General features: G+C 38.8%; 1 protein-coding gene across 1 annotated transcript in view; it reads left to right on the top strand.

Annotated features, from left to right (window-relative positions):
• The window catches only part of DNAH11 (dynein axonemal heavy chain 11), a 407,386-nt gene that overhangs the window by 10,537 nt on the left and 369,006 nt on the right, over nucleotides 1-27,843 (top strand). The window contains exons 3-8 of the mRNA XM_064380322.1: nucleotides 10,374-10,570; nucleotides 11,190-11,379; nucleotides 12,667-12,766; nucleotides 15,756-15,967; nucleotides 21,642-21,875; nucleotides 23,379-23,546. Coding sequence (XP_064236392.1) covers nucleotides 10,374-10,570; nucleotides 11,190-11,379; nucleotides 12,667-12,766; nucleotides 15,756-15,967; nucleotides 21,642-21,875; nucleotides 23,379-23,546 — 1,101 coding nt within the window. The remainder of the gene's footprint in view (nucleotides 1-10,373; nucleotides 10,571-11,189; nucleotides 11,380-12,666; nucleotides 12,767-15,755; nucleotides 15,968-21,641; nucleotides 21,876-23,378; nucleotides 23,547-27,843) is intronic.

The following is a 27,843-nucleotide window of genomic DNA, read 5'->3' as shown; positions in this document are numbered from 1 at the left end:
CCTGTCACCCCAGCCCATGCAATACGTTCTTTAGCCCCCTACCTCCTGACAGGCCCTGGTGTGTGATGTTCCCCTCTCTGTGTCCATGTGTTCTCATTGTTCAACTCCCACTTTTGAGTGAGAACATGCAGTCTTTGGTTTTTCTGTCCTTATGTCAGTTTGCAGAGAATGATGGTTTCCAGCTTGATCTATGTCCCTGCAAAAAACATAAACTCATCCTTTTTTATGGCTGCATAGCATTCCATGGTGTTTATGTGCCACATTTTCTTGATACAGTCTATCACTGATGGGCATTTGGATTGGTTCCAAGTCTTTGCTATTGTGAACAGTGCTGCAATAAACATATGTGTGCATGTGTCTTTATAACAGAATAATATATAATCTTTTGGGTATATACCCAGTAATGGGACTGCTGGGTCAAATGGTATTTCTATTTCTAGATCCTTGAGGAATTGCCACACTGTCTTCCACAATGGTTCAACTACTTTACACTCCAACAGTATAAAAGCATTCCTGTTTCTCCACATCCTCTCCAGCATCTGTTGTCTCCTGATTTTTTAATGATTGCCATTCTAACTGGCTTGAGATGGTATCTCAATGTGGTTTTGATTTGCATTTCTTTGTGTGATGATGTGATTTTTTTTCATATTTTTTTGGCCACATAAATGTCTTCTTCTGAAAAGTGTTCATATCTTTTGCCCACTTTTTGATGGGGTGGTTTTTTTCTTGTAAATTTAAGTTCCTTGTAGATTCTAGATATGAGCCCTTTGTCAGATGGGTATATTGCAAAAATTTTTTCCCATTGTTTTGGTTGCCAGTTCACTCTAATGATTGTTTCTTTTGCTGTGCAGAAGCTCTTTAGTTTAATTAGATTCCATTTGTGTATTTTGGCTTTTGTTGCCAGTGCTTTTGATGTTAGTCATGAAGTCCTTGCCTGTGCCTATGTCCTGAATGGTGTTGCCTAGGTTTTCTTCTAGGTTTTTTTATGGTGTTAGGTCTTATGTTTAAATCTTTAATCCATCTGGAGTTAATTTTTGTATAAGGTACAAGAAAGGGGTCCAGTTTGAGCTTTCTGCGTATGGCTAGCCAGTTTTCCCAACACTATTTATTAAGTAGGGAATTCTTTCCCCATTGCTTGTTTTTATCCAGTTTGTCAAAGATCAGATGGTTGTAGATGTGTAGTGTTATTTCTGAGGTCTCTGTTCTGATCCATTGGTCTATATCTCTGTTTTGGTACCAGTACCATGCAGTTTGATTACTGTAGCCTTGCAGTATAGTTTGAAGTCAGATAGTGTGATGCCTCCAGCTTTTATTTTTTTGTTGTTGTTGTTTTTCCATATGAAATTTAAGGTAGGTTTTCCAGTTCTGTGAAGAAAGTCAATGGTAGCTTGATGGGATAGCATTGAATCTATAAATTACTTTGGGAAATATGTCCATTTTCACAATATTGACTCTTCCTAACCATAAGCATAGAATGTTTTTCCTTCTGTTTGTGGCGTCTCTTTTTTCCTTGAGCAGTGGTTTGTAGTTCTCCTTGAAGAGGTCCTTCACATCCTTTGTTAGTTGTATTTCTAGGAATTTTATTCTCTTTGTAGCAGTCGTAAATGGGAGTTCACTCATGATTTGGCTCTCTTTTTGTCTGTTATTGGCATATAGGAATGCTTATGATTTTTGCACATTGATTTTGTATCCTGAGACTTTGCTGAAGTTGCATATCAGCTTAAAGAGATTTTGGGCTGAGACGATGGGGTTTTCTAAATACACAGTCATGTCATCTGCAAATAGAGACAATTTGACTTCCTCTTTTCCTAATTGAATACCCTTTATTTCTTTTTCTTGCCTGATTGCCCTGGCCACAACTTCCAATCCTATATTGAATAGGAGTGGTGAGAGAGGACATCCTTGTCTTGTACCGGTTTTCAAAGGGAATGCTTCCAGTTTTTGCTCATTCAGTATGATATTGGCTGTGGGTTTGTCATAAATAACTCTTATTATTTTGAGATACATTTGATCAGTACCTAGTTTATTAAGAGTTTTTAGCATAAAATGCAGTTGAATTTTGTTGAAGACCTTCTCTGCATCTATTGAGATAATCATGTTTTTGTCTTTGGTTCTGTTTATGTGATGGATTACATTTATAGATTTGCGTATGTTGAACCAGCCTTACATTCCAGAGATGAAGCTGACTTGATTGTGATGGATAAGCTTTTTCATGTACTGTTGGATTCAGTTTGCCAGTATTTTATTGAGGATTTTTCCATCAATGATCATCATAGATAATGGCCTGAAATTGCTTTTTTAGTTGTGTCTCTGCCAGATTTTGATATCAGGATGATGTTGATCTCATAAAATGAGGTAGGGAGGAGTCCCTCTTTTTCTATTGTTTGGAATAGTTTCAGAAGTAATGGTACCAGCTCCTCTTTGTATCTCTGGTGGAATTTGGCTGTGAACTCATCTGGTCCTGGACTTTTTTTGGTTGGTAGGCTATTAATTGCTGCCTTAATTTCAGAATTTGTTATTGATCTATTCAGGAATTTGACTTCACTCTGGTTTAGTCTTGGGAGGGTGTAAATGTCCAGGAATTTATTTATTTCTTCTAGTTTTACTGGTTTATTTGCATAGAGATGTTTATAGTATTCTCTGATGATAGTTTGTATTTCGGTGGGATTGGTGGTGATACCTCCTTTATCATTTTTTTATATCTATTTGATTCTTCTCTCATTTCTTCTTTATTAGTCTGGCTAGTGGTCTATTTTGTTGATCTTTCAAAAAACCAGCTCCTGGATTTATTGATTTTTTGAAGGGTTTTTTGTGTCTCTGTCTCCTTCAGTTCTGCTCTGATCTTACTTACTTTTTGTCTTCTGCTAGCTTTTGAATTTGTTTGATCTTACTACTCTAGTTCTTTTAATCATGATGTTAGGGTGTCAATTTTAGATCTTTCCTCATTTCTCTGGTGGGCATTTAGTGCTATACATTTCACACTGCTTTAAATGTGTCCCAGAGATTCGGTACATTGTGTCTTCATTCTCATTGGTTTCAAAGAACATCTGCCTTCATTTCATTATTTATCCAGTAGTCATTCAGGAGCATGTTGTTCAGTTTCCATGTAGTTGTGTGGATTTGAGTGAGTTTCTTAATCCTGAGTTATAATTTGATTGCACTGTGGTGTGAGAGACTATTTGTTACGATTTCTCTTGGTAAGGACTGTTTTACTTCCAGTTATGTGGTCAATTTTAGAGTAAGTGTGACATGATGCTGAGAAAAATGTATGTTCTGTGGATTTGGGGTGGAGAGTTCTATAGATGTCTGTAGGTCTACTTGTTCCAGATCTGTGTTCAAGTCCTGAATATCCTTGTTAATTTTCTGTCTCGTTGATCTGTCTAATATTGACAGTGGGGTGTTAAAGTCTCCCACTATTATTGTGTGGAATTCTAAGCCTCTTTGTAGGTCATTAAGAACTTGCTTTATGTATCTGGGTGCTCCTTTATTGGAAGCATATATATTTAGGATAATTAGCTCTTCTTGTTGCATTGATCCCTTTACCATTATATAATGCCCTTCTTTGTCTCTTTTGATCTTTGTTGGTTTAAAGTATGTTTTATCAGACTAGGATTGGGACCCCTGCTTTTTTTTTCACTCTCCATTTGCTTGGTAAATCGTCCTTCCCCCCTTTATTTTGAGCCTATGTGTGTCTTTGCATATGTGTGTCTTTGCACATGAGATGGGTCTCCTGAATACAGCACATCGATGGGTCTTGACTCTTTATCCTGTTTGCCAGTCTGTGTCTTTTGATTGGGGCATTTAGCCCATTTACCTTTAAGGTTAATATTGTTATGTGTGAATTGGATCCTGCCATTCTGATGCTAGCTGGTTGGTTTGCCCATTAGTTGATGCAGTTTCTTCACAGTGTTTTTGTAGTGTCTGGTACTGGTTGTTCCTTTCCATGTTTAGTGCTTCTCTTATAAGGCAGGCCTAGTGGTGACAAAATCTCCCCACATATGCTTGTCTTTAAAGGATTTTATTTATCCTTTGCTTATGAAGCTTAGTTTGACTGGATATGAAATTCTGTGTTGAAAATTCTCTCTTTAAGGATGTTGAATATCGACCCCCACTCTCTTCTGGCTTGTACGGTTTCTGCTGATAGATGCACTGTGAGTCTGATGGGCTTCCCTTTATGGGTAGCCCAACCTTTCTCTCTGACTGCCTGTAGCATTTTTTCCTTCATTTCAACCATGGTGAATCTGACAATTATGTGTCTTGGGGTTGCTCTTCTTGAGGAATATCTTTGCAGTGTTCTCTGTGTTTCCTGAATTTGAATGTTGGCCTGCCTTGCTAGGTTGGTGGTATTCTCCTGGATAATATCCTAAAGAGTGTTTTCCAACTTGGATTTATTCTCCCTGTCACTTTCAGTACACTGATCAAACATAGATTAGGTCTTTTCACATAATCCCATATTTCTTGGAGGCTTTGTTCATTTCTTTCACTCTTTTTTCTCTAATCTTGCCTTCTCACTTTCTTTCATTGAGTTGATCTTCAGTCTCTGATATCTTTTCTTCTGCTTGGTTGATTTGGCTGTTGAAACTTGTGTATGCTTCACAAAGTTCTCGTGCTGTGTTTTTCAGCTCCATCAAGTAGTTTATGTTCTTCTCTATGCTGATTATTCTAATTAGCATTTCATCTAACCTTTTTTCAGGTTCTTAGCTTCCTTGCATTGGGTGAACATGCTCCTTTAGCTCGAAGAAGTTTGTTATTACCCACCTTCTGAAGCCTGTTTCTGTCAATTCCTCAAACTTATTCTCCATCCAGTGTTTTTCCCTTGCTGGTGAGGAGTTGTGATCACTTGGAGAAGAAGAGTTGTTCTGGTTTTCAGAGTTTTCAGCCTTTTTGCACTGGTTTCTTCCCATCTTCGTGGATTTATATACCTTTGGTCTTTGATGTTGGTGACCTATGGATGGCGTCTCTGAGTGGATGTACTTTCTGTTGATGTTGAAACTATTCCGTTCTGCTTGTTAGTTTCCTTCTAACAGTCAGGCCCCTCTGTTGCAGGTCTGCTGGAGTTTGCTTGAGGTCCACTTCAGACCCTGCTTGCTTGGGAATCACCAGTGGGGGCTGCAGAACAGCAAAGATTGCTGCCTGTTCCTTCCTCTTTTTGTCCCAGAAAGGTACCTGCTAGCTGCCAGCCAGAGCTCTCCTGTATGAGGTGTCTGTCAGCCCCTGCTGGGAGGTGTTTCCCAGTCACACTACATGGGGGTCAGGGAGCCCCTTGAAGAGGCATTCTGTCTCTAATCATAGCTTGAGCTCTGTGCTGGGAGATCTGTTGCTCCCTGCAGAGCTGCCAGGCAGGGACGTTCAAGTCTGCTGAAGCTATACTGACAACTGCCCCTTTTCCCAGGTGCTCTGTCCCAGGAAGGTGGGGACTTTATTTATAAGTCCCTGACAGGCTGCTGCCTTTTTTCAGAGATACACTGCCCAGCATGTCTATTGACACAGTCTGCCTGCAGTGACTTTGTTGAGCTGTCCATCTGTGTGAACTTCCTGGAGACTTTGTTTACACAGGCAAGGTTAAAACTGCCTACCTGAGCCTCAGCAATGGTGGACGCCCCTCCCTGCACTGAGCTCAAATGTCCCAGGTTGTGCTCAGACTTCTGTGCTGGCTGCGAGAATTTCAAGTCAGTGAATCTTAGCTTGCTGCTCTTTGTGGGTGTGGGACCTGCCAAGCCAGACCACTTGGCTCCCTGACATCAGCCCCCTTTTTCAGGGGAATAAGTGGTTCTGTCTCACTGGTGTTCCAGGCACCACTGGGTTATGAAAAAAGAAAAGAAAACTGCTGCGGCTAGTTTGGTATCTACCCAAATGGCCACCCAGTTTTGTGCTGAAAACCCAGGGCGCTGGTATTGTTGGCACTGGAGGGAATCTCCTGATCTGTGAGTTGTGAAGACTGTGGGAAAAGTGTTGTATATCAGAGCCAGAGTTCCACCGTGCCTGGAAAAGTCCCTAATGGCTTCCCTTGGCTAGGAGAGGGAGTTCTCCCACCCCTTGCACTTCCTGGGTGAGCCCTGCTTTGGCTCACTCTCCTTGGGCTACACCCGCTATCTAACCAGTTCCAATGAGATGAACCAGGAACTTTAGTTGGAAATGCAGAGATCACCTGCCTTCTGTGTCACTCAAGCTGGGAACTGTGCACTAGAGCTGTTCCTATTCAGCCATCTTGCTGGAAAATCAACCCAGGTGATTTTTTAGGAGTGGTTTCATTTCCTTCTTGAAATTCCTAACTTTAATACTTGTAAGGGGAGCATTTACACAGCCAATCTCTCTCTGTCTGTGGGAACTTCCCTAAGAGGGAATATGCTAGATGCCTGCTTGTGGAAGGGATAAGAAAATTCTTAATATCCCTCTTACAGTGTTCTAATTCTTTTCTCAAATTTGGATAAGGATTTAAAAGGAGCAGTTTGTTCAACTCCACTGTGGTCTCCAGGTCTTTCTTCTTCTAACCTTCCTACTGCCCCTTGATCTTCTAACCTTCCTGCTGTCCCCTATTTTGTAAGATGTATGGAAGGGCAGGCATGATGAAGGTCCCAGGGCTTTTCACTAGGCGAGGGCTTTTTATGAGGCTTTTTTTCTCTTTTTTTGAAGGGAAACATGGAGACTAATGCCTTGATCCAGCAGAGAGCATAACCCATCTCTTCTTGTGAGATTGGGGTTTCATTGTTCAAATAGAGAATTAAAGCTTGGCACACTCAACTTTTATCTGAACTAAATTTAGCCCAAAAGACCAAAGGCTTAGGAATTGGGTCTTTGGGCCAGATAAACAGCAATACTTTATCATCTTTTCTCTTCTCTCTTCTCTTCTCCCTGGTTCATGGGTTGTCCCTCCAAACTTGCAGCATTCTCCCCAAAGGACTATCTGGGGGAATGCCAGAGGGAGTCTCTTTGGCTCCCTCTTTTTTTGGCCCATAGGCCTAGAATTTCTGTTGCCCATTTTCGATCAGTCTTTGTGTCCAAGCTTCTCCCTGTGTACTCAACCACCTCCCACCATCCACTGGAGGTTCCTTGCATACCCTGAGAATTGCTTTGCCTACTTGTCTCCGGACATTTTCCTCGTGGTAGAACCGAACTGTGGATTGGGATTGGGACTCCGCATTTGCTTCATATCTAGGATACGTCTCATTTACACACACTTGACCTCTGAAAATGCCCAGCCACCAAGGCAGTACTTAAGACTCCAATTTTCCTCCCTTGGTTTGTGCATGAGGTTGCCTGGTTGCTGTGGTGCCTGCTTTTCTCCCCGTGTTGCCTCTGCTGCCTCCTAAATAACAGTGTTGTGGTTGTTTATGGCCTCTGCAGGGGGCCAGGACACCCAGGCAGAGCCGGCCACCAAAATCAGGTGGGGCATGTTTCCACTGTCAGCTGGATTCCCACTCCACACAGGCACAGAGATCCTGGACAAGCCCCCAAGTTTCTGAGAAACACATTTACCTGTCCAAACCCAAAGAAAGGACGTGAAGAACAGTGGAAGCAAGACTTTTAATGGTGGTCTTGCAAGATTGGGTGTCTGGTAGGCAAGCACACCCAGGGCAGTTATAGGTGAGGTCATTTATCTCTTAGCATGCAAGTCCCTCCTCCAGTTCCTTATTAGTTGAGTACTGTGGGGTTCCAGTTGTCCCAGAGGTTGCCTAAGTTTCATTATCCCGCTTATAAGGTTATACCCCAGTCCCTCTCTCCGCTTAAGTTTCCATTTCCCAATAACGAAACTTTCCTCCGTTTTAGGGGCTGACCCGTCCTCTACATTCTGTTTGTTTTTTGTGACTTTCTAGGTGCATGAGACATGCAGTTTATCACATCTGCAGGCTGGCTGCCAGTACTTTGATTTATCATGCCTTGAAAATGGACCCTTTAAAATATTTTCTCACAATAGTAAATAAAGTCTGAAACAGTACCCAGTATATTAGAAATGTTGAATAACTTTAATTTTCTTTGAGCCTGACTTTTAGAAAAAGCTTTTGATATCAGGGATTTAATCCAGAAAACAGTTTCCCAATAGGTAATGCATGTTCAGCCCAACAATTCTACACTTTTTTTTCCTTTCCAATTTTTATTTTAGATTCAAGGGGTACATGTGCAGGTTTGTTACATGGGTAAATTGTGTGTCATGGGAGTTTGGTGTACATAGAATTTGTTAACCAGGTAATCGGCATAGTATCCGATAGGTAGTTCTTCAGTCCTCACCCTCCTCCCACCCTCCACCCTCAAGAAGGCCACAGTGTCTCCGTGGTTCTTTTCCTTGTATCCATGTGTACTCAGTGTTGAGCTCCCAGTTATTAATATAAGTGAGGACATGTATGACTGGGTGCAGTTACTCACACCTGTAGTCCTACCATTTTGGGAGGTCAATGTGGGCAGGATAATGAGGCCAGGAGTTCAAGGCAAGCCTGGCCAACGTTGCAAAATCTCATCTCTATTAAAATACAAAAAGTACTGGGCATGATGGCACATGCTTGTAATCCTAGCTACTTGCGAGGCTGAGGCAGGAGAATCGCTTGAACCCAGGAGACATGGAGGTGGCAGTGACCCGAGATCTTGCCACTACACTTCAGTGTCAATGACAGGGCAAGACTCTTTCTCAAAAACAAAACAAAAAAAAAAAAGTGAGATCATACAGTATTTGGGTTTTCTATTCCTATGTTAATTTGCATAAACCTAAACTCTTCAGCCTGTTTGTAAAGTTCTTCACAAACTACCTCTGCTTTCCTCACAGCCTGAGTGTTGCTATTTCTCTTAGAGATGCTGGCTCTGTTTCCAGATGGTCAAACTGGCGGTTTCCTACAAGCACCATACTCCTTGAACCCCCATGATGTTATCAGTGTTCTGATTTCTGGAATGCTTGCTGTCCTTACTCTGTTCAGGTTGCTATAACAAAATACCACAGACTTGGTGGCGTGTTAACACTGGACATTCATCTCTCATAGTTCTGGAGCTGGAAGTCCCAGATCAAGGCAGTAGTAAATTCAGGCACCTGAGGGCTGCTTCGTGGTTTGCAGACCGCCCCTTCTTGCTATGTCTTCTCACGGTAGAAGGGGCGAACAAGCTCCGTTGGGCTTATTTATAAGGACACTAATCCTATTCATGTGGACTCGGCCCTGATGACTAATCACCTTCCAAACACTCCACCTCCTAATACCATCATTTTGGGGGTTAGGATTTAAATATACGAATTTTTGGAGGGTACGTATTCACACCATAACACCTGCCTTGCCCTATTCTTTCATCTTAAAGATTCAAACCAAGTAACGGTTTTTCTAGCAAGTCTTTCTCAATACCCTTCTCTCCCAGAGGCAGGTATTTCTCCCATGTTTTCATATACATCCTGGACATACCTCTAATCATGGCAGTTCTTACCTTGAGGGTCATAATTCCAGGACCTCACTACTGAGCTCACTGAGGGCAGGGACTATTTTGTACTAATCTATTACCAGTTTGACATGTAATGGGTGCTAAGTAGGAAAAGAATAATAACATTTGGAGACATTTGTTTCAACACCATTCAAAAATGAAAGTGAATTTTGAGCTTGTTTTTAGTTAACTAGAAGATTGTATCATCAAACTAAACTCTACAAGGGTAGAATAAACACTTTCTGAGCATGTGGCTAATTCAAGTTTTATAGTAAAATGTTTATAAACTGGACAGATTGTATATATCAGAAAAATGAAAAAAATGTTTAAAATGAATAGATACTCGAAGGGAAGGCAAGAGACCAGCTTCATTAATGCAGCGTTCTCTTGTTAATCATGTAATACATGCCAGGCTCTGGGAATACAAAAAACACTGTTTCCAAGTTTTCACATAGTTTCACTGATGTTTCCCATTTAATGGTAGGAGGATTTCTGAATATGGTCCCTCCGGTCCATGTGGCTGAATAACATCTTTCTGACTATCCAAACTTTAATCCGCTGGGATGTCATACAGGGCTTGAGAAGATTGATTTACTTCTAGCTTCCATATGATTCAGAAAGATTGTTTTCGTTAATGTGCCTGCCAGCATGCTCGGTTTGCATCATAAGGGCAGTTTACTTGCTTGACGTGGCTGCCTATTTCATGCAGTGTTTGAGTTATTGGGAACCTCCACAAATGTTTGATAAATGGATAAATGAATGAACAACCAATATGCTAATTCCACTTTGGCAGAATTTATGTCTAATTGATTAAGTCTTAATGGGTCACTGACTTTGTCCTCTCTTTGTATATTTGGTATCATTGGATGATATTTATGAAATTGGGTGATTTTGTTGCCAATTTTCTATGACGAAAATCTTTGAAGGAATGCACTGTCTGTAAATTAATTTCACTGCTTTTAACAATGTTTCTCTTTCTCTAGATTTTAGTGCCGATTATTTCTAATAAGAACAACCATAAGTCCTGGTCCTGTTTTACTTCACGAGATATGGAATATCACATAGAAGTCATGAAAAATAAGATGTATATTTTTAGGGGCAAAATGTCTAGAAGAACTCTTCTACCAATTCCCACTGTTGCAGGAAAGATCAACCTGGATCAGAATTATTCAGAGAACAAGTACGTAACAATGCACTATATATAGGCTATTAAAATGGAGAGCCAGGCCAGCGTGGTGGCTCATGCCTGTAATCCCAGCACTTTGGAGGCTGAAGTGGGAGGGTTACTTGAGCCCAGGAGTTCAAGACTAGCCTGGGCAACATAGTGAGATCTTGTCTCTGCAAATGAAATAAAATAATAAAATAAAATGGAAAGTCAGCCTACCCGTTTAATATCACACCTCTAGCAAACCCATTAGCAAAATAGAGAATTACAACTATATCGTATTTTTAAAATAAGTACAGAAACGTGTATTATTTCCTTTCAAAGTATGCTTTTAAAAAGCAAATTGCACAATAAGCAAACTGTAGCAATTGCTGTGATGTCAATAACAATGTCACTTTAGTAAAATGGTTTTTGAGGATATGATAATTCTTTAACAACATTTAAGGTTAGAGACATGTCAGTGAAGAATAACATAACCTCACAACTCAGATCAGGACCATAAAAATAACGGATTTTGAAGAATTTATTTTTAGAAAACTAGTTTATGGATGTATGGAATAACTATTAAAATTCCTGTCTTTGTTTGGATAAAATGATTCATCTTTGAATTATTTTGTTATTTTAATGTTTGTAGGCCACAGTCAAATGAAAGGATAATACTTCATGCAATTGAATCTGTGGTTATTAAATGGTCGCATCAAATCCAAGAAGTTATAGAAAAAGATTCAGTGCAGCCTTTGTTGAATGGTCTTCACTTGACTCCTCAAGAAGAGCTAGATTTCTGGATGATGAGGAGAGAAAATCTGTCATGCATTTATGATCAAGTAAGTAGATAGCCCTAGAAATTGCAAGTTAAATTAGCAAGTCTCCTGAGCAGCAATGACCCATAGTTTTAAAGATTTAACACACTGTCTTTGCCTGATTTACTGGTCTGCCTTCTTTTCTTATTCCAGAGTTCTGTATGTATGGCAGGTACTTTTGACATTAATTTAAAGTAACTTTGTCTTTACCAGAATATTTTGACAGCATTTGAGATGGTTGGAAACATTGGGCTCCCCTGGAAGAGGAGTACTTTCCCAGGGAAATGTTGAAGACTGGAAAATTTAATTAGTCAATTTAATTGATTTGGGAAGGAATAAATTCTTGCTTGGTAGAGAGACACAGCTTTGGAAGAACTAACTTTGGTTCCTCTGCTGGGTGCTTGCCATACAAATTACTTACTTAAGGTTCTAAAAGTGAAGACGTCCATTTACATGTCTTTTGAAGATTTTCTGAAACAGAAATTTTATATGGAAAAATTAATATTTTACATATATAATGTACTAGGTTCTCTAGATGAACAGAACTAATAGGTTACGTGTATGTATAAAGGGAGTTTATCAGGGAGAATTGATTCACATGATCACAAGGTAAAATCCCACAATAGGTCGTCTGTAAGTTGGGGAGTAAGGAAGCCAGTTGTGGATTAGTCTGAGTCCCAAAACCTCAAAAGTAGGGAAGCTGACAGGACAGCCTTCAGGCTGTGGTCAAAGGCCCAAGAGCCCGTGGCAAACCACTGCTGTAGTCCAAGACTCCAAAAGCTGAAGTCTGATGTTCAAGGGCAGGAAGCATCCAGCACGGGAGAAAGATGTAGGCCAGAAGACTGAGCACGTCTGCTCCTCCATCTTCTCTTGCCCATTTTATTCTAGCCTCACTGGCAGCTGATTAGGTGGTGCGCATCCAGGTTGGCCAGAGGATGGGTATGCCTCGCCCAGCCCATTGACTCAAATATTAATCTCCTTTGGCAACACCTCACAGACACATCCAGGAATAATATTTTGCATCCTTCAATCCAATCAAGTTGACACGCAACTGTCACATCTAATAATATATAAATTGACTTTAAAAATTTAAATTAAAAACCTAAAATGCAAAATAAAATACAAGCCTAAGAGAAAAATGTATTTTTAAAAAATAATTTTCAAGTTGAAACCAGATACACCTTTGAATGTTAAATACTGTATCGCTTGTAAGTGAAATAGAATTTCAGTATTTTATTACAGAATGCATGTATTTAGTAATCAAGTTTATATTTATTAAAGTTATCTCCCCCCCCACCCCTTTTAACTTAGCTTCAGGCACCTATTGTGCTCAAAATGGCTAAGATCCTGAAAACTAAACAAAGCAGCTATTTTCCTACTCTGAAGGACATTTTTCTGGCTGTGGAAAATGGTAAGACTCTTGTTACTCAACCTGGCATCAGTATCATCATCTGCTTATGATCCTGCCCCTGCTTGCTTGGCCTTGACGTTTACCTTTGCGCCATGTTTGTGGAGTGATTGCTTTTGGCTCTTCTAATGATATATTCATCTCACCCTTTGGACTTTATTCTTCGCCCATACTAAACTACTTTTAGTTTATCTGGTATATAGTAGATACCGCCAAAGTGGCTCCAGATTGAAGTTTTAATTAGAATGTTTGTGGAGGAGTAAGGCCTTCAGTATTTAGCAGAGGAAAAAAAAAACCTCTGAATAGAGGTTTTCCAATCAACAGATTGGGCTATGATAAGTCTAGTTATTCACCAGTTCAGCTCTCTGAGTGTGCTTGATATCTAACAGTTATTTAGATTGCAAACACTCAAAGCCATCGTTGAAGTTTTGGTGAAGATTAAATGTATGGAGTGGAGGGTTTGTTTGTTGAATTTTGAATAGACAATGCATGCATGTTGTTACAACCAGGAATCGTAAAGTGATACCCAGTTGAAAGTCTTCTCACCATCCTTATTCTCTCACTCTCTAGTTTCAGCCCCACCCAGAGGTGACAGCCCTGCTGAGTTTCTTGATTTCTGTTCATGTTCCTTTGTGCATGTATAAGCATTTACTTCTGGATATACATGATATTGAGGTTTTAAATAATATAATTAGAGATAATATGGACAAGTAACTTTTTTAGTTTCTAACATTAAAAAGGTTCTTTTTATTTTTTTCCTATGTGACATTTGGAAAGTTAGGAAATACTTAAAATTTACCTCAAAAATGTTTTAATACATCTCTAGGGTTTTCTGCATGGATTCTGTTTAAAAAGAAGGCACAAGGAGGAATATACGCAGTAGGCGCTCTGTAAGATCTGAATTCCTGTCCCAACTCCGCTTACTGAGCATTTTAAACTTGCTAAGCCTCTGCTTTTTCAATGGCCAAATTGGCCTGTTAACACCTTCCTTGAAGAATTGCTATGTGGATTTAGTATTTCTCAATCTTGTCGCAGTCAACAGTTTGGGTTAGATAATTTTTTGTTGTGGGAGGCCATGTTACATGTTGTAGGATGTTTAGCAGTATCTCTGGCCTTTACCTGCTGGCCCCATCTCTGTTGTAATGATCATAAATGTCTCCAGACATGGCCAAATGTCCCCTGGGGGCAAGATCTCTCCTGGTCGAGAACCACTGAGTTAGGGACAGCATATACATTATACAAGGTACTGGGCACATAGTAAGTATGCTTTAATAAATAGAAGTTCTGGGCATTTTTTTTTTTCTGTGTTAGCATAGGATTAAAATTTTCTCTGGATACAGCTGCTACAGGAATGAATCCCAGGGATCCTCTGAGCCTTATGTGTGTGTGGCCTGGAGATTCAGGAGAAAACCAGTTCTCAGTAGAATGAGTGGCTCAATCCCGTGGTCAAGTTGGAGGAAGAAAGCTCTTCTTACAGACATACTTCAGGCATTGTGAAGTCACCAGACATGCTGATCACATTTTAAGGATATTTAATATTTAAGGGCACTTGCCACTAAACACATTTATTTTGACATAAACATTGACAAAAATACCAATTTCAAAATATGAGTACATCTGGAAAGAAAATAATTCCTGAACATTCTCTTTCTTCTCAGGACTTTATTGTTACATAGACAGATTAATTGGTTACACATCAAGTGGCTGCGTGCATCCCTGACTCCTGGTGACAAAATTCAGCAGGGTTTTTTTTTGTTTTTGTTTTTGACACAAGTCTTTTGGGTTAACACCAAGAGCTAGAATTTACTTGACTTTGTTCCCTACTTTGATAATAAAATCTGTTCTCAATTAGTCAAGGGAATTTGTAGTCTTGGGAACAAAATGGAGTCTCATGGAGATCCATTTAAGGTATATTAAAAGGACCAGTGCTAAGCAAGTTAAAATTTTGGATTCGATTACGCAGTCATTAATGAGAGTTATCGAATATGTAAATATTTATTCATATCTATAGCATTTTCTTTGTGTTTTTTCCTTTTTGTTTTTTGGAGACAGTCTCGCTGTGTTGCCCAGGCTGGAGTGCAGTGGTATGATCATGGCTCACTGCAGCCTTGACCTCCCAGGCTCAAGTGATCCTTCCACCTCAGTCTCCTGAGGAACTGGGGCCACAGGTGCTTGCCACCATGTCCAGCTAATTTTTAAGTGTTTTGTAGAGATGGGGTCTTGCTATGTTGCCCAGGGCGGTTTCGAACTCCTGGACTCAATTAATCCTCCCAAAGTGCTAGGATTACAGGCATGAACCACTATACCTGGCTCTCTATAGCATTTTCAAAAAGTATTTCTTTACCATGCTTAACATTTTTTATTAAAATAAAATTTACATAACAAAATTAATTTTAAAGTGTATAATTCATTCAAGTGTTAGTGCATTCATGATGTTGTACAACCTCACCTCTGCGGAGTTTCAAAATACTTTGATCACCATACTTAACAATTTTAAGATAAAACTTTATTAATGATGTATTTTTTTCCTCAGTCATTGCATGAGCTACTCTCATAGGAAACTGGAATGAGACAGTAAACAATTTAATGTGCTCATACCAAGTTCCTAGAAGGAATTAACATTCTAGTGATGAAGTTTGTAATCCAAACCATAAAGTGACAACATTGCAGAGAGGTTTTATTCTCATAGTTTCCATGGGGTTGAGGAAATTTCTTTAGACTCCAGGGGTATTTTCCCCTTGGGTTTTCCCATGATTGATTTATGCTATGTGGGTAGCTAGATCATTGTTCTCCCAAATGACTGAGTTACAGATGGACAGTGTCTAAAGTCTTCCAAATTGCTCATGTGTAGATTGTAGGTTAAGTAATATAAAGGGAACTATGACAACATTTAAGTGTGGCCATGTTGTTTTCTATGGCTCTCTCTTACATGTAAAGTGAATTTAGAAAAAGAAAAGATGGAATCACATTAATGATGGTTCTTTGCTTTCAGCCCTCCTCGAAGCCCAAGATGTGGAACTTTACCTGAGACCTCTGAGGAGACACATCCAATGTCTCCAGGAGACGGAATTCCCACAGACCCGTGTATTAATCGCTCCATTATTTCATACCATCTGTCTGATATGGAGTCATTCCAAGTTTTATAATACCCCTACTCGGGTTATAGTTTTATTGCAAGAGTTTTGTAATCTCTTCATTAACCAGGTATGAAGCATCAAAAAACAGGAACAATAAGAATCGATGCTGTGAGGTAGGTTTTACTAGACTAGTGAAGAATAATCTAGTACACGGTAAGGACACCATTTTTCTTTTTTTTTCAGAAAGGACATTTATGGTAACAAAGGCTGGGTACATTTTTAATCCTAAATGGCAGGAAGCTGTGAAAATAAGTCAGATACAATCAAAGGACTAGTTGTTGCTGGGTTTTGTTTAATATCTGTACCTTCTTCAAAAAGCTTTAAGCCAGCTTCCAGTAAAAGACAGGCATGTACAGTATTTCTTTGTAGCCTTCCCTTCAGTTTTCACAGAAACACTGGCTGATAAAAGACTTTTGGAAAGTGTGGTAAGTTAAGAGCATCTGGCAAAAAGAAAGTCCTAAAAAAAAATAGTAGTAGAATGGTATTGGAAAGAATTCTGATTCATTGTTAATCTTTTAAAATCTCTACTATAATTGTTTCTCTATTCCTTACTCAACCTGCAAAATGTTATTTAAAAAAAAAAAAGGACCACCTCCCTCTGTGTCCTCATCCTGTCTATGTTAATGTGGATTCTTCCATGTCCACAGTTCCAGAGGATATTACATAATATGAGAGCTAAAGAATACTTGGGTTCTACATAATCCATTGGTTCTTATTGGGAGGTGTGTCTTAGTCTGCTCAGGCCACCATAGCAAAATACTATGAACTGGGTAGGTTAGACGTCAGAAATTTATTTTCTCATGGTTCTAGAAGCTGAAAGTCTGAGATAAGAATGCCAGCATGCTCAGGTTCTGGTGAGGGCCCTCTTCCTGGCTTGCTGGTGACTGGCTGCCTTCTCATGGTGTCCTCACTTGGCCGTCTTCCTCTTAGAAGACCATAGTCCTGTTGGATTAAGGTCCCATCTTTATAACCTCATTTAATCACAGTTACCTCCTAAAGAGCTTATATCCAGATATGGTCACTTTGGGAGTTAGTCTTTTAATACATCGGTTTGAAGGGACACAATTCAAATATTTTTCAAATGAATTAACTGAGACTTACTGAGACTTGAAAAATGATGTTATTTGCCCAATTTCCCAGAGAAGTTAGAAGGAAAGCCAGACCAGAGGACAGGTCTGCAGACTTGCAGCTTAGAGTTTCTGGAGTATGAGATTGTGTTGTTAATATTTTTCTTCTCTCTCTCTGATTCTGAAAAGATGGAGTGGTGTGTGGGAAAGGCTTTGGACCCAGAGCAACCTGGATTCAAATCTAATTGACCCAATTAAGGGAGGTTAAATTACTCCTGAGTTTCCACATCTGTCAGTGGGGATAATGCCTAGTCCACGGCTATTGTGAGGATTAAAAAAATAACCTGAGTGAAATGCCCTGTGTAGTGCTTGGTATTAAATCGAGGCTTAGTAAATGTTAGTTGCCTTTTGTTCTTCTACCCAAACTATCAACTTACAGGCTAGTTGCAGCTCTTGGTAGGCGATAACATCAGGTGGATTCCTTGCTATATTTTACCACCATCTCCTCTGGTTTTGTTCAATTTCTGTTTCTCTGTTGTGCAAACTCAGCTTTACTCTTTTATTAAGCAGGTTCCCTGGGCTTAGGTCTCTTTTTAAAACTCTTGTTAAGCAGGTTCTCATGATGGCTTGGGTCTCTATGTAAAACACCACAATCCCTGTTGCAGGGCCAAAAACTATAACCACCACTTCCCCCAAACTTCTTTTTAGTGACCTATTTCTCATTTTGAGAATAATTGAAACTATCTCACTGCAAATCCTTGTTAATGTTTAAATCACAGAGGACACCATTTGTTGGCATAGGTGACTTGTTTTAAGTCCTGGTTGCTGTAAGCCTGTAAACTTCTCATCCCTGGCCTCTACTCAGTATCAACAGCCAGAGTCTGCCAAGCTCCCGATAAAATAATGCAGCCTCTCTTGTTCCTTAGTTCTGGTTTCTGTCCAAAGGTTTCATTGACCTGATTTCTTTGATTTTATAAATGGCAGATTTCAGACTTTGTGGTAAATATGCCCAACATGTTAGGAGTCAAAAATTAGCAATTAGCCAATTTCCATAGCTGGTTCCCTGAAACACTAACCCCCACTCCCCAATTTTACTACTTTCGTATAGTTGTTTAACAAACACTATGTAGTAGTTTCTTTGTTCAGAAGCTTTCCCAAGCCCTTTACAAAAATTCAAAAGTTAAATCCTCGTAGCAACACTATGACATAGGTATTATTAGTAGCTTCATTTTCTAATTAAAAAACTGAAGCCCAGAGAAGATAAGTAATTCTTCACCCCAGTGAGTCAATAGAGTTTTTACCCATTCTACCATGTTCCATATTTTAAAACAAGTTGTTTTATTTCTAAATGTGGCCTTATACATGGTATGCTAATGATATATTTTCATTGCATAATGTTGGAACAATGGAAATGGTCCTACGGTTTTATCATCCTATTATTTAGCATTTTTTATTTTTCCTTCCTCCCAAACTTAGATATATTTATACATTTTATCATACATACAATTTTTAGTAACTTCCTGAAAGATGATTTTGTTACTGTATATTTAAGTTGCTTCCAGCCTCCTTGATTATAAACAACATGCAGAAAACTATACAAAGATCCCTTCTTTTGACTTGAATAATTGGCTTACTATAAATTCCTATAAGGGTATAATCTTTTCAGGGCTTTTGAGAAATACTTGCAAATTATTTTCTAAAAGGTTACATCAATTGCATTGTTATTATCTACGTGTAAAAGGTTTTATTATGACCTGTCAACTTTGAGCATTGCCATCTTTAAAAATGTTTGGGGTCATTTATTGGGTATCCAGTGGTAACACGTTTTTAAATTAGTACCTTGCATGATATGTGTGATTACACATTTTATGTTTTTATAATTGTATTTCCTCTTGTCACCTACATGTTCTTTGCTTTCATGAATTTATTGATCAAGCTTGTTTGAGAATTTGAACCCTTCCTATGTTATATATTAGAGGTCATAAGCTAAAGATGCTATCAGCTCATTTGGCCCAAAGATCAATGCAGTGTTTTTGTTTTGTATATTTTTAATTAAAAATTGTTGTTAATACTTAAATTGGTTAGATCTCATTTAAATGCCAGCTTTTCAGCCTCCACTGAAAACTCAGAGACCTTGCCACAGTTTGTGCCATCCCCACTGGAGCAGCCAGTGACTACAGCTTCAGATGCCCCTTTAGGTGAAACAGGTGCTGTCTAGGTGACCATGACCTTCACTGTTTACTGTTGTTTCTGATCCACTTCACTCAGTTTCGTTATCTGCCTCACCCTATGACTGGAATGCCAGAGTCAGAAACCCTTTGTTACTTTAAAAGCAAATGTATTTCTTTTGTCTTGTTTTTTTTTAGTGGTGACCATTAACATCATCATTTAGGCCAGACATATAAAAGGTATCATCTGTTCACCCTGCATGCTAGCACAGGCTTTGGTAATGGGGTCTTAATGCCTTGACTTTCTTCTCTGGTAACCTGACTCTGCTCCCTGGTCCTGGTGTGTCATCATCACTCTAGCCACCACCTGTCTATTCCCTGGCTTGGTGTATTCTATTGTAGACATTGTCACCTGTAAGATCCTAAGTGAGGACAAGTTTAAGTCTGAGTAGTGGAGTGGGGAGTAGAGGTGTCAGGACTGAGCTAAAATAACAGTGCATAAAAACACATGCAAAAAATAGAGAAGCAGCAGCAGGGAAACAAGCCTCCAACTAACAATATCATTTGTAAATTTGCTAATTGATCATTAGGTTATTGATAAATAAGTTGATTAGCAGTATTTTAGTTAATAAGACCTCTGAAGTGGTACAAGTTCATCCTAATTCCCATGGCTTCTTGATTGATTGTGCTGGTACCATTAAGTATGAGATGATAAAGCTGGTGTGGTTGGCATGTTCCAGAGCGGGTAGTGTAACAGTTAGAAAAGAATTTAGAGTTTACAAGCTAAAAGGGATTTTGAGGTTCACCTAATTCATTTCCCTAATTTTTCAGCTAAGGAAATAGATCCTCTGAGACAACTTAGCTACTATCACAAAAGTAGTTCATGGCCTCTAGCAGGGTCATAGCCAGCCCCAGCCTCTGCCTCAGGTCATGCTTTTTCTCTCACACACTCTGCCTCCATGCAAGGAGACAGACTGGGTGTTTTAATCTAGGACATTAAGTACTATAACTTAAGTACTTAATATTAAGTAATGTTAAGTCTTAGGAGGCCTTACCCGACAGTGGGCTGTATGAACAGGAGGTTCGCTGGTCATGATTGTCTCATCTATGTGAGGGCCAGCCAGGAAGCACAGGAATAAACATTAAACATGGCTCGGTCTAGGGACATTACCTTAAATGCAGGTAATTAGGTAACGGGGAGCTGCTGAAACAAGGAGCCACTCAAGCAAAACATTGAGTCGTTGCCATAGATTTTTCAGCTTCCTAAAAAAAACACATTTACTCTGAAGAACACATAGAGATAAAGGTAAATGGAATACACCTTATGCCATGCCAAATTGTTACTGTTTTGAAATTCACATTGCTAAGGGATTCCTGATGGTTTCCTTCACTGTCCTGAATTACTTGCTATTATAGCAGCCCTCATGTGGAGGTTAATTTTCTATCTAACCTGGGAAATAAGAGCATAGATTGGGAAGGAGTCTAATCAGTAGGGGTTTTAGACACTAAAGTTCGATTTTCTTATGGCTTTACAAATTCGTGGCACAGAATCTATATTGCATATAAAACTGTTTTCATTAATGGGAAATGGAAGGTCATATGAGTACATTTAGGGAAGAAGTACTTCCCTCTGCTATTTTGAACTGAGGGCTTTCATTACATTCTCCATTGACATCTTGAAAAACTTTCTAAGCGTCCACAAACTTGAAGGCACACAAACTAAACCTATAATTTATATGAGGTTAAGAGGCATCAGGAAAAGGAAGCATGCAAAAGAACCTTCAGAATGCAGAGGCTCTTGGTCCTTGAAGAAGGGAATTCTGAATGTTTATCCCAAATGTGAAGAGAGAAGAAATTGGGAGTGTTGGATGGTCCCATCAGAGTTTGACCAGTGCTACATGGATCTTCTAGTCCTTTCTTTTTATTTTTTCCTTCTCTTCTCTTTCTTTCCCGGTATTCAAAACTAGCTCATATGGCACATGTTAGCTAGATTGTATGTCCTATACTTAAGCCCCCCAGAAGAGAAGTGTGCTAACCTGAAGGAATTTCCACTGTTGTACACTACTAATCCACTCTTTCTCTTTGCAAGTGACCCTGAACTACTAGGTAAAGTGAGCATATTTTAAAAATTCATGTTCTGATAGATTTCCTTGGCTGGCTTATGTATTCTTTATATGAGAAAATGATTGTTCAGAATATTTGCTGGCAGGCACACTTATGCAAATTCCACGACAGTTGTCATATAATGAGGCTTAGCAACAATTTAGTCATTGCTAGAATGTAAAACTCCAGAAATAAAAGGTCTTCTCCATATAACTCTAATGTATACAAGTATGCTATTGAAGTCCAACTAGCTGAATTTCTAGAGTCTGTGCTTTCTTTCTCTCACCATTGCTGGCCCAAATTTAGATATTGGCATGTAAAAATAATTCTTTGAAACGAGACTGTTACAGGGAAAAACTATTACACACAATTTTGATCATTGTTCCCTTTCATTAAATCGTAGGCAATAGCTTACCTTTCACCTGAGGACCTTTTGAAGGGAGAAAAAGAAGAGTCACTGGAAAAGGTTCAGGTGGCTGTTAACATCTTACAGACTTTCAAAAACTCCTTTTTCAACTATAGGAAAAAATTGGCAAGCTATTTTATGGGAAGTAAGAAGCTGAGACTGTGGGATTTCCAGTCTCATCTGGTGTTTTGCAGATTTGACAAATTTCTTGATCGTTTAATGAAAATAGAGGTATTTATTTTTTTATTTTATTTATTCATGTTGAAGGTGGATTCAAAAAGCTGGCAGCTTTTCACATGATTCATGGAACAGTTTATGTCATAGGTGGAGTTTCTCTTTCAGTGTTTCTCATCAAGAGCTCAGCAGGCCAATGCTATGATGATACAAGGGTGGTTTTTAAAGCTTTAATTTGAATTTTTTAAAGTTCATTTTTGATTCTGTTATTACACTGAGTATAAGTAAATCTTTTTATATATCAGTGACTCTTGACTTAGGATTTACTAATCCTCTGGAAGGGAGCTGTAAATCAGGAAGCAGTAAACTAATGCTCTGTAAATGAATCCACTTTTTATTTTATATGCTTAATGCTTAAAATTGGTATTTCATACCCTAAAACCCATTGGATAATTTAAATTATCACACTAATTTTTAGCATATGAATATATGCTATACTACAAAAATATTAAAACTATTGGTAAAAAAAACAAAACATTGAAATATGCACTCCGTATAAAAATTTTCAAATACCTTAAAACCAACAATTAAACACACACACTCTTACACTTGTATGGTGCCTACTGGCTAAGATTTTTTTTTTTTTAAGTTTAAATTGATGACACTGCCTTATATTCTTTGTAAAGCGCTAAGAATTTTGGACTTTGTCATTGATATAAGATTTGTTTTATTCCATTCAAAATTAGAGCTTTATGTCTTGAGAATTCTTATAATCACTTAAATGAGGCTGAATGCCTTCTATGTCTCTGAATGTGAAATACCTAATGAAGGGCAGCTTACATATCCCTTCATTAACACTCTCCTGAGCTCACTTTCGATAAAGCAACTGACTCACCACAAAGTATGGGGTGATGAAAATAGGAGTTTTGGATACTACCTGGGGATCTGACATGTTTAGGAGGATATAAAATTGGGGGAGTTATATGTCTAGCTACAGTGAATTCGAGGTTGCTTATACTGAGAGATAGTTTTCTTTCTTTTCTTTCTTTCTTTTTTTAAGAGACAGGGTCTCATACTGTCACCTAGGCTGAAGTGCAGTGGTATGAACATAGCTCACTGCAGCCTTGACCTCCTGGGCTCAAGTGATCCTCCCACATCAACTTCCCAAGTAGCTGGGACTACAGGTGCATGCCACCATGCCTAGTTAACTTTTTCATGTTTTGTAGGGACAGGGTCTTGCCTTGTTGCAGGTTGGTTTTGAACTCCTGGGCTCAAGTAGTCTTCCTGCCTTGGCCTCCCACAGTGCTAGGATTACAAGTGTGAGCCACTGCGCCTGGCCAGTGAGAGTTCACTTTTAATAAATATAAAAATAGGAAAGTAAGCTTAAAAATTAGCAATGACTTTGTTTAATTAAATAATTAATAATTATTTTGTCATGTAAGTGTCCATTGACTCATCGATTTTGAATATGTGAAAATGCTCTTGATTTGAAACTTTAAAATATTATTTTTCTGCTCAATGTAGTGGAAAGGTCTTGACTGTACTGTGTTTTTTACAAAGGATATATTTGTTACCACATTGGAATTTGAAAAGCTGGAAAGACTGGAATTCGGTGGTACCAAGGGAGCAATTTTAAATGGACAAGTCCATGAGATGAGTGAAGAATTTATGGAACTCTACAGAATTTTTAAGCAGAGCACATATGACCCATCTGATTACAATAACATGGTAATGTTGTACCTTTGCATTTTCATTTCATGGGATCTTATAATTTTAAAGTTGAAAAGGAAGCTAGATCAAAGTAATAATAGGGACCATCCATTCCGACACCTCTAAGACCAAAAGAGGTTCAAAGATTTGCCTGAAGTCTCGTAGCTTTCAAGTAGCAGATCAGGGATCAGAACTTAGGCTTTTGCACTTTCAGTTCAGAACCGTGGCTAATCAAACTGCAGACCTCAGTCTGGATTTGTATCTTGTTTGTGTATACTAAATAGAAACTTTCTGCATGAACTCATTTTGATCTGGTGTCCATGTAACTCATATACTTTATTTTAGCCTTTTCTTGAATCACCAGACATTTATTTATTTTGTTCTTTTGAACATTTGGTTTCACTTCATTCATTACATTTTTTTTAATTGTATTTGGGCTCTGAGGTACATGTGCACATCCTGCATCCTGCAGGATTGTTGCATAGGTACATACATGCCATGGTGATTCGCTGTCTCCACCCCCCGCCCCACCCCTGTTGCCTACATCAAGCATTTCTCCCAGTGTTATCCCTCCCCATCCTCCCTGCCCTCCCCCACTGTCCCTCTTCTCCCCTTCCCTCCCCTCCACCCCAACCACTAGCCCTGTGAGTGTTGTTCCCTTCCCTGTGCCCAAGTGTTCTCATTGTTCATCACTCATCTATGAGTGAAAACATGCAGTGTTTGTTTTCTGTTCTTGTGTCAGTTTGCTGAGAATGATGGTTTCTAGGTTCATCCATGTCTCTACAAAGGACACAAACTCACCATTTTTTATGGCTGCATAGTATTCCATGGTGTATATGTGCCACATTTTCCCTGTCCAGTCTATCATCAGTGGGCATTAGGGTTGGTTCCAAGTCTTTGCTATTGTAAACAGCACCGCAGTGAATATATGTGTGCATGTGTCTTTATAATAGAACAATTTATAATCTTTTGGGTATATACCCAGTAATGGGATTGCTGGGTCAAATGGAATTTCTGTTTCTAGATCCTTGAGGAATTGCCACACTGTCTTCCACAATGGTTGAAGTAATTTACACTCTCACCAACAGTGTAAAAGTGTTCCTATTTCTCCACATCCTCTCCAGCATCTGTTGTCTCCATATTTTTTAATGATCGCCATTCTAACTGGCATGAGATGGTATCTCAATGTGGTTTTGATTTGCATTTCTCTAATGACCAGTGATGATGAGCATTTTTTCATATGGTTGTTGGCCGCATATTTGTCTTCTTTTGAAAAGTGTCTGTTCGTATCCTTTGCCCACTTTTGAATGGGTTTGTTTTTTTCTTGTAAATCTGCTTTAGTTCTTTGTAGGTTCTAGATATTAGCCCTTTGTCTGATGGGCAGATTGCGAAAAATTTTTTCCCATTCTTTTGGTTGCCAGTTTACTCTAATGATTGTTTCTTCTGCTGTGCAGAAGCTCTTCAGTTTAATTAGATCCCATTTGTCTATTTTGGCTTTTGTTGCCATTGCTTTTGGTGTTTTAGTCATGAAGTCCTTGCCTGTGCCAATGTCCTGAATGGTTTTGCCTTGGTTTTCTTCTAGGGTTTTTATGGTGTTAGTTCTTATGTTTAAATCTAATCCATCTGGAGTTAATTTTAGTGTAAGGTGTCAGGAAAGGGTCCAGTTTCAGCTTCCTGCATATGGCTAGCCAGTTTTCCCAATGCCATTTATTAAACAGGGAATCCTTTCCCCATTGCTCGAGTCCGGTTTATCAAAGATCAGATGGCTGTAGATGTGTGGCATTGGTTCTGAGGCCTCTGTTCTGTTCCATTGGTCTGTATCTCTGTTTTGGTACAGTACCATGCTGTTTAGATTACTGTAGCCTGGTAGTATAGTTTGAAGTCAGGTAGCATGATGCCTCCAGCTTTGTTCTTTTTGCTTAGGATTGTCTTGGCTATGCGGGCTCTCTCTTGCTTCCGTATGAAGTTTAAGGTGGTTTTTTCCAGTTCTGTGAAGAGGGTCAATGGTAGCTTTATGGGGACAGCATTGAATCTATAAATTACTTTGGGCAGTATAGCCATTTTCACAATATCGATTCTTCCTAACCATGATGATGGAATGTTTTTTCCACTTATCTCCTTGATCAGTTTTTTGTAGTTCTCCTTGAAAAGATCTTTTACCTCCTTTGTTAGTTTCATTCCTACTTATTTTATTCTCTTTGTAGCAACTGTAAATGGGAGTTCACTCATGATTTGGCTCTCTGTCTGTTACTGGTGTATAGGAATGCTTGTGATTTCTGCACATTGATTTTGTATCCTGAGACTTTGCTGAAGTTGCTTATCAGCTTATGGAGGTTTTGGGCTAAGATGATGGGGTCTTCTAAATGTACAATCATGTCGTCTGCAAATGGAGACAATTTGACTTCTTCTTTTCCCAACTGAATGCCCTTTATTTCTTTTTCTTGCCTAATTGCTCTGGCTAGAAGTTCCAATACTACATTGAATAGGAGTGGTGAGCGAGGGTATCCTTGACTAGTGCCAGTTTTTAAAGGGAATGCTTCTAATTTTTGCTCATTCAGTATGATATTAGCTGTGGGTTTGTCATAAATAGCTTTTATTGTTTTGAGATACGTTCCACTGATACCTAGTTTATTGAGAGTTTTTAGGATAAAGGGCTGTTGAATGTTATCAAAGGCCTTCTCTGCATCTATTGAGATAATCGTGGTTTTTGTCCTGGTTCTGTTTATGTGGTGAATTATGTTTATAGACTTGCATATATTCAACCAGCCTTGCATCCCCAAGACGAACCTACTTGATCTTGGTGGATAAGCTTTTTGATGTGCTGTTGGATTTTGCCAGTATTTTATTGGAGATTTTTGCATCAATGTTCATCTTGGATATTGGCCTGTAGTTTTCTTTTTCAGTTGTGTCTCTGCCAGATTTTTGGTATCAGGATGATGTTGGTCTCATAGAAAGAGTTAGGGAGGAGTCCCTCTTTTTCTATTGTTTGGAATAGTTTTAACAGGAATAGTACCAGCTCCTCTTTATATGTCTGGTAGAATTCGACTGTGAACCCATCTGGACCTGGACTTTTTTTGGTCAGTAGGCTATTAATTGCTGCCTTGACTTTAGACCTTGTTATTGGTCTATTCAGGGTTTCAACTTCTTCTTGGCTTAGTCTTGGGAGTGTGCAAGTTTCCAGGAATTTATCTATTTCTTCCAGATTTACTGGTTTATGTGCATAGAGTTGTTTGTAGTAATCTCTGACGGTAGTTTGTTCTGAGGAATTGGTGGTGATCTCCTCTTTATCTTTTTTTATTGCATCTAATCAATTCTTCTCTCTTTTTATTAGTTTAGCTAGCAGTCTATTTTGTTGATCTTTTCAAAAAACCAGCTCCTGGATTTATTGATTTTTTTAAATGGTTTTTTGTGTCTCTATCTCCTTCAGTTCTGCTCTGATCTTAGTTATTTCTTCTACTTGCTTTTGAGTTTTTTTGATCTTGCTCCTCTAGCTCTTTCAATTTTGATGATAGATTGTCAATTTTAGATCTTTCCTTATTTCTCATGTGGGCATTTATTGCTATATATTTCCCTCTAGACACTGCCTTAAATGTGTCCCATAGGGTCTGGTATGTTGTGTCTTCACTCTTGTTGGTTTCAAAGATCATTTTTATTTCTGCCTTCATTGCATTGTTTATCCATTCATTCAGGAGCAAGTTGTTCAGTTTCCATGTGATTGTGCAGTTTTGAGTGCTTTTCTTAATCCTGAGTTCTAATTTGATTGCACTGTGGTCTGGTCTGAGAGACTGTTAGGATTATCGTTCTGTTGCATTTGCTGAGGAGTGATTTACTTCCTATTATGTGGTCAATTTTGGAGTAAGTGCAATGTGGTGCTGAGAAGAATGTGTATTCTGTGGATTTGGGGTGGAGTGTCCTGTAAATGTCTGTTAGGTCCACTTGGTCCAAATCTGCGTTGAAGTCCTGGATATCCTTGTTGACTTTCTGTCTCATTGATCTGTCCAGTATTGTCAGTGGGGTGTTAAAATCTCCCACGATTATTGCGCAGGAGTCTAAGTCTCTTTGTAGGTCTTTAAGAACTTGCTTTATGTATCTGGGTATTCCTGCATTGGGTGCATATATATTTAGTATAGTTAGCTCTTCTTGTTGCATTGATCCTTTTACCATTATATAATGCCCTTCTTTGTCTCTTTTGATCTTTGTTGGTTTAAAGTCCATTTTATCAGAGACTAGGATTGCTACCCCTGTTTTTGTTTTGTTTTGTTTTGTTTTTTTGCTCTCCATTTTCTTGGTAAATCTTCTTCCATCCCTTTATTTT

The sequence above is a fragment of the Aotus nancymaae genome, unplaced genomic scaffold (assembly GCF_030222135.1).
Source record: "Aotus nancymaae isolate 86718 unplaced genomic scaffold, 86718_ANA_hifiasm-v0.15.2.pri h1tg000025l, whole genome shotgun sequence".
NCBI lineage: Eukaryota > Metazoa > Chordata > Mammalia > Primates > Aotidae > Aotus > Aotus nancymaae.
Note: the sequence above shows the minus strand (reverse complement) of the source record. Positions and strands in the feature narration are given on the sequence as shown.